Source organism: Bidens hawaiensis, unplaced genomic scaffold, assembly GCF_021521415.1.
Source record: "Bidens hawaiensis isolate Kalapana, Puna unplaced genomic scaffold, B.hawaiensis_p1.1 tig00014475_1, whole genome shotgun sequence".
Classification (NCBI taxonomy): Eukaryota; Viridiplantae; Streptophyta; class Magnoliopsida; order Asterales; family Asteraceae; genus Bidens; species Bidens hawaiensis.
Window position 1 is genome coordinate 651,273 of NW_027492262.1, and position 7,642 is coordinate 658,914.

Consider the following 7,642-nt stretch of genomic DNA (forward strand, 5'->3'; position numbering starts at 1 on the left):
CATGTACGTTTTATAAACTATGTATGCTTTAATGTATTAAACAAGTTTTATTGATTATTTTGGGTTTGATTTCTTTTTAGCTAAATTTATATATTTTTTAATGGTATTTGAAGAGTTAGTATTTGTTGAATTTATAAAAAATATATTTCCTTTTAATTTCTCACATTTTGGGCGGTGCTTACCACACACACACACACACACATATATGTAAAGACTTTTTGGGCGGTGTTTAGTAATTTGGGCGGTCACATCATTTGTTATATTTAGGTTCATTTTGAGTGGTTCTCTTCCTCATTATGGGCGGTTCCTAATCTTTCCAGCGACATCTATTTTGGCAGTCTCTAAACCGCCTAAAACAAGCCTAATTACCGCTCAAAAGGGCCCTATTTTTGTACTAGTAATTCTTATATTTTTCAGAATAAATATACCATGTTTATCCTATCGAATTTAAACCCCCAATGTAGACACATCATTCAACCATCATACATCCTCTTGGAAACACATGGCCAACAAACATAATAAACAAGTTCAATTTTGTATGGATTTGGGAAATACGCGTAAACTAAAGCAGCATATTTTACTTGGTTTGTAAATTGTAACATGTATACACATAAACATGATTTAGTGGAGGATTTGGGTTGTAATTACACTCGATAATAAATTCAATATTTGACTTTGAAATTTTAAACTGCGTATTAAGAATATCAACTTGTTTGATTTTATGTTTGAAAATGCTACCAAACATTAAATATTACAAATTAATTTATTTCCGTCAGAAGTATAAAATGATAAGTATAAATTGAATGCATAAATTTGATTATATATAAAATAAATAATTTGTAAAATACATACCAAGCAACGGACATCCAACTAGCTGGAGATATATCGTTGATATCAAATGTTAATAATCCGGGATAATTTTGAGCCAACTCGATAATCTGCATAAAAAAAACATGACGAAACCTATTAGATCATGTATAGTGGGCTATGGGTGGCCCAAAACGTCCCAACGCACGGAGAACACTGCCCCCCCCCCCCCCAAACTTCCGGGCGCTTTGGGCTTTATTTAGGTGGGTGGCGCCTTCTACAAAACGTCGGATGAGACAAGTTGGGTCAATAATTTTGATGTGGCTTTATTTGTTTTATTTTCTATTAAAAAATAATAATAATGAGGTAATGGCTGGAGGGCGCCATCCGCCACATCATTTTTCTGGTAAAAAAACGACTGTAGTGATATGGTGTTAAATGACGCACAATGTCTTTATATGGACTTTATTCACTATACATGGTCTTAGAAGTTGTACTTATAATATAACTAGCTAGTTGATGTCTTTTTACTATTTAATCTTATCATTTTACTGCTGCTACTACCAGTGCTAATGCCTACCGATATATCTTTGTTTTAAAAGTCTCCAAGCCTATGAGTGTCAATAATTAACTTATGTATATTGAACATATATATCAATGGGTTGGTGAGCCATTAACAAAAACAAAACCTTTAAAACACAAAAGGTTAATTGGGAGGTCTTGAGTTCAAATCTACAAGATAATAAAAATTATTCGATAAAAAAAATACGATGGATAATTAATGGGAGATTTATAATTTATTAAACCATTTTGAAGAAAAAAAAATTGTTATCTAGTTATTTATTACTTTATTAGCATTAAATTATATGCCACATTTGTAACCATTTCATTTACTATACTATGTGTACGTGTAAAAAAAAAAACAAAAAAACAAAACAAAAAACAAACAAATGGATGAATAAACAGTTTTAAGATTATAAATGCAATTAGAAAACCAATTAAAATCATTGACTTACTTTATCCAGAAACGGCACTCGCATGTATGGAGAACAAGATTCATTAAACTGAACATAAAGATGATCTTCGTAGCTTGAACAACCGAGATTCGTTAAATTAATGTTATCGTTATCGTCTTCATCGTTGTCATGGTTAGAGCCAGTTGATGTAAATATTTGGATAGCAGAAAGATAAGGGACATAATATTGAACAATACTTTCACCAGTCTCTAATAAAATAGGGACACCAACACCACAACAGCTCCATTCATCATAAATCTCCCATATATCTTGTAGCTTTGTATGTGCGCTTTTGAATCCGATGTTTGTTTGTACTTCGTTGGTGCCAGTCTACGAGAATTTCACATGTTTTCATCAAGAAACAATAAATTATGGGTCATGTTATATCACACCATCAAATGTCCGTCCACAAACACTTAGATGGTGGTTAAAAAAAGGACTTTGGAAGTTATTGGCCAGAACTGTCCGTTTAAACAATATGCGGACGAGAACCTTGAAAAATGAAAACTACTAGTCAGAACGGCCGTCTGGCCATTATCCAAACGGTCTATCTAACGATAGACGGAAGCTTAGAAAGTTTTTGGTCAAAAGGGTCGTCGAACCCCAATCGGAACGGCCGTTTGAAGCAGTGTGTGTATAGTTGTCCCTAAAATTTTGTGTGTGTATATATGTATGTATATGAGAGAACTTACCAAAGGAACAGAAGCATGCTTGATAACAGGAGTCACTGAGTGAAGAAAGGTCTCAAGATTTGAACAATGCTCAATGGAAGAACATGAAGAAGTAGTTACAGACATGTTTTATCCTCTGAAATTAAATAGTGCATGATATATATATTCTCTTAATAGCTCTCTCTATGTGTGTGTATATGTATGTGTATCAATCTTCTTTGCAAATTGTGATAGTTGAAACATAGACAATGCTATAACATAAATTGAGGTATAGGATTAATGTAATTGAGGTATAGGATTAATGTGATTATTTATGACAATCAATTTTTTTTATAACTCTAGTACTTATTACTTTTTAATAAGAGTATTGATATATTTTCTAGCTCGTGTCATACATGGTCAAATAAAGTGAGAAAACAGAGTTATTTTGGCCAACATGCAATGGGGTGAAGGCACAGGAGGGGTTGTTCCCTTGCGGGATTGGAAGGCCGGTGCTTGGCGTGAAACTCCTTGGTGGTGCTGTAAGCCAGGATGCGGGGTTTATCAGCAGTTTGGCTATGAAAAGGGCATCTAGCGCTGTGGAACTGATGAGCTGTCTCCCAAGACTTCGGGATCCTCAATGCGAGCTTCTTTTGCTTCGCTCATGTATGGGAGTCACCAAGCTTTTGTTCGGTTTGAGAACATGCCAACCTATGTATGTGGGGGAAGCTGTTTCTATATTTGACAATGGTCTTCGAAAGGCGATTGAGGACATCGTGGTTTGTGGAGGTCCGTTCTTTGGGGATCTCCAATGGAGGTTGGCGTCACTTCCGATCCGTTATGGGGGGTTGGGTCTCTGTTCGGCTGAGGATGTATCTACATATGCTTTTGTGGCTTCGAGAGCACAGTCGTGGTGTTTGCAAGACCATATTCTTCGGGGTTGTGATATTCATAGGTTGGACTCTGATTATGGGTGTGCGATGGATCGTTTACGTACTTCACTTCCAGATTTTGATCTTAGCGGGTTCTCTAATAAGGACACCGCCCCCCCTAAAGCCCAACATGTTGTGGCGAGTGCCTTATTTAGTGGAATCGTCAAGAGTTTAGAAGTGAAGTTTGATCTATCCCCTCGCCAAAAGGCGGTGTTTGAATGCCTTCGGGCTCCTCGGGCTCAGGATTTTCTAACGGCTATCCCCATTGAAGGATTAGGCCAACGTATGTCGGGTTTGGAGTATCGGGCTATCCTTAAGTACCGGTTAATGATCCCTATGTTCCCGACGGATGAACCTTGCCCAATTTGTCGCAAGGTCTGTTTGGATTCTTTTGGTGACCATGCGGTGCATTGCAAAGAATTGTCTGGCTTTAAATACAGACATGATCTGGTTAGGGATGTTCTGTGTGATGTTCTTAAACGGGCAGGGATTTCTGCTAAAAAGGAGGCCCCTGTTAACTTTCTCACGGATCCTATTGAAGGGAGGTCTACTTTACGACCAGCTGATATTCTTGTGTTCGGGTGGGCAGGGGGGAAACACGCCTGTGTGGATCTTACAGGAGTGTCTCCTCTTGTTGGGCTCAGGGACCGTGGGTTTGTTGTGGGTCAGGCTGCGTTGAAGGCTGAATCGGGCAAAGTTGTTAAACACGAGAAAGCTTGTTTAGATAATCAACATGTCTTTCTACCATTTGCCTTTGATACATTTGGTTTTCTGGCTCCAGAGGCTGTGAAATTTTTGAGTAGGGTTCAGCGCGTCATACACGGAACCTCTTCAGCTTCTATGTCTCAAAGCTTCGTTTTTAGCAGGATTGGCTTTGCTGTTCAAAAGGGGGTTGCGGCGCAGCTTGTTGCCCGTTTGCCTGCCACTTTATTGTAATCGTTTTATAGTAAATTATATAAAACTTCGAGGACATGATTAAATAAAAAAAAAAAGTGAGAAGATTGTACTTTTTTAACTATATATTGTTCTTTAATTCCAATTACTTGAATAACTTGTGAAAATCTGAATATTTTAATGTTAAGTTTTTAGTCAAATGAGTAATAAATTAAGGTAATTTAGGTCTCATGTGGATATATGCATATTGCATTGACTTTATAGTCACTAATGTAATACTCAAATTTGAAATAAATAATCTCACCTTTTGCATAGTGATCGATGATAAGCACGCTTTTAAAAATTTCGGCCAACCAACCTTTCAACTATTTTTCTCTTAATGGGTTTCCGTTAAAAAATACTAAATGTCGTTAGTTTTTGTTTTCGAATTTCAAACCGATGTTTTAGGGCTTTTGATCGGAAGCAGGACATTAGGGGTGTTCAGAATTTGATTCGCATTCGAAACATTCGAAATTCGATTCGATTCGAATTCGATTATTAAGATTCGAATTCGGTTTCAAAAAATTCGAATTCGATTCGATTCGTATTCGAGTATATTAATCGAATACGAATTTATGATTTATTATTTGATTCGATTCGAAATTCGAATTCAAATTATATATACATATATTACATATAATTATTTATTTTTATTTGTGTCAAATGCATAAATAATAAATATCCATTCAAAATTTAATTAAACTTAATAGGCAACATTATTGTTTTTTAGCCCATACTAATATGGGTGTTATTTACTTCTGGTTTTGAATATTATGAATTTTAGACTTTTGTACTTTAGTTTTGAATTTATTATCATGTAGTATTGTAGCTACTTTAAATTTATATGTTTGTTTTGTAATTATGATTATGTTTTTCAAATTTTTGGCATAGGTTAACTTGAATTAGATCGTATTTATTCGAATTAAAATCGAACTTATTTGAATTCGAGTTTCAAATACGAATACGAATCGAATTTCGAATTGGACATATAATACGAATACGAATCGAATAGTTCAACTTTTAATCGAATACGAATACTGGCGAAAAAAACATTTATTCGGATTATTCGATTCGATTTTACTTGAAAATTCGTTATTCAATTCGATGAACACCCCTACAGGATATAAGTTGACTGATGTAAAACCTATCTCGAAACGATGATCCAACGACAAAACAGTGTTTCAATTCGAGTGTTTAAATTTTCAATTAACAAAAATCAAGTAATTTGAATCACTGTTTCGAGCTAAGTTTTATATCAGTCGACTCGTATCTTTCTTCCAATCAAAAGCCCTAAAAATCGGTTTGAATTCGAAAAAACACTTAACGGCGTTAAGTTTTTTATAACGGAGGTCAATTGAAAGAAAAAAAATAATTGAAAGATTGGACGATGGACAGTAATTTTTAATTTTTAAAGATGTGATTATTATCTAGCAATATACAAAATATGAGATTATTTATTTATTTCTAATTTGGCTTTTTGCAATATTACATGATAACTAAATTAAATTTGGTCTTCAGTTTAGTTGATTTCGGTAATGATGCAATAATATATATAATTAATTTTATTAGTGAATTTTGTTAGGTGAATAAGAACTCAATTGATCTTTTTCCTAAAATTATTTTTCTAAAAGAGTAAAATGTTTAAATGTCTAATAATCATGAAAATCAGCTTTTAATTTTTTATATTCTGGAAATAAATTTAAGTATCACTGTTGCAAGTTTCTAATAAAAAAATAGTCATTTAATCATATTTATAAATGAGAAAATTATTATTTGCCTTCCCGTGGTTTGATTTACGGGCATGAGCACTTTACAGGTCCCGATCCAATTTTGCGCATTCTGTACCATTGTTGTTTCTGGACGGGCTCAGTTTGACTCCGGCCGTGAGTTGACCGTTAAAGAAGAAATGACCATTTTGGTCCTAAGCCTATAATTTAGTTTAAAAATAATATGCTAAATTAACATGGAGAACGGGATTCGAACCACAGACCTCCAATTCCACAAACACAAACACCACCATGTGAACTAGGCTACTCTTTGATATTTTTACAAAATCTATACTAATTAATAAATAAAGGTTTCCTTATATCACGTGTCCTCTTTTTAGCCCATCATTCATTTCAATTTCCCGCCTCCCACCACATTCCTTTTACAAACCCGGTTCATATCCTTACCCGACCCAATTAACTACTTATAACCCGAACAAACACATTGGCGATTTTTCCGAAACCCTATTTCTTATCTCTTTCCTAACATTTAACATTCCAATCTCTCCTCTCATTGATCTGTCAAATCGATCCCAAATTCCAAAATCATCGGCAACAATACTTCTAATTTCATCTCTAGAAAACCTAAATCAGAAACTTCTAATTTCATATTCAAAATCACTGGCGACTAGAACTAATGGCTTTCTTCGATTTCTCTCATATCATATCAGAAACCCTAAATCATTTTTCTGGAGTTTGGTAATGTTTCTTCGAGAAACTGTAAATCAATCTTTAATTACAGGAAATGAATCTGAATCATCACCTACCCATTCATCATTTTTCTTGGATCTAAGGTATCATATATAATAAATTCGTAATCTTTTTGAATTTTAATTGCATTTATATTATAATTTAATTATCTTATACATGTTTAGCCAATTTTGATTACCGCGCTTACAAATATGTATCTGTACTAGGATTTTTTTTATATGAAATTATAATCATAAAAATAGTTATGAAAAACTATAGCACTGCCATGAACTTGGCTGTGGAACAAAGATGAAATTATATTTACAAATTATTTTTTTGTTCACAGACCTATAAATCTTCTTTTCTTTTGACCTAATCTTTTTTTTAGGCTCATCAAACACCTTCACTGCAAACATTTTCTGTTATACTTAAGCGTAAACACTTGCATAACCATTTGATGTTTGTTTTGTAATTTTAAATAAAATGTTCTTTTTCAATTTTATATATGATTTTGTGTTCATATGACATGTGATACCTATTCGATGTTCTTTTTCGCAAATTTAATAAAATGTTTTTTTCTTCTTAAAATAATAGTCAAGATAATGATTAAGTAATTTTGGAATAAACAAATCATATCTTATGTAACGTTTACTATAAGTAACTTGGTATCACTTCTTATACAATACAAAAATGTGTTTCGAGGTTAACCTAACCCGTTTTGACTCATTTAAATTCTTGAAAAACAATTGCCTCTATTGTATAATTTTAATCTTGGAAATAATTACTAAGTTTTACTAAATGTTAAGTTTTCTATGACTTTTCTATGTTTGAATATATCATTTATGAAT

The 7,642-nt window shown here is 33.5% G+C and overlaps 1 protein-coding gene across 1 annotated transcript; it reads right to left on the bottom strand.

The window, feature by feature from the left end:
* Nucleotides 1-294: 294 nt before the first annotated feature.
* LOC143546880 (uncharacterized) lies at nucleotides 295-2,620 on the bottom strand. The gene is made up of 4 exons (XM_077038438.1): nucleotides 2,516-2,620; nucleotides 1,824-2,153; nucleotides 853-938; nucleotides 295-361 (listed from the first exon to the last, which is right to left on the bottom strand). Exons 1-4 carry the CDS (start codon nucleotides 2,618-2,620, stop codon nucleotides 295-297), a joined length of 588 nt encoding a protein of 195 aa, XP_076894553.1.
* Between the last annotated feature and the right edge of the window lie 5,022 nt (nucleotides 2,621-7,642).

Excerpts from the sequence above, each read along its gene's own strand:
- LOC143546880 (XM_077038438.1), bottom strand. The coding sequence starts at position 2,620 with ATGTCTGTAACTACTTCTTCATGTTCTTCCATTGAGCATTGTTCAAAT. Across the intron at positions 2,154-2,515 it reads AGCATGCTTCTGTTCCTTTG|ACTGGCACCAACGAAGTACA; the intron begins GTAAGTTCTCTC and ends AAATTCTCGTAG. Across the intron at positions 362-852 it reads AGTTGGATGTCCGTTGCTTG|GCTTGTTTTAGGCGGTTTAG; the intron begins GTATGTATTTTA and ends AGCGGTAATTAG.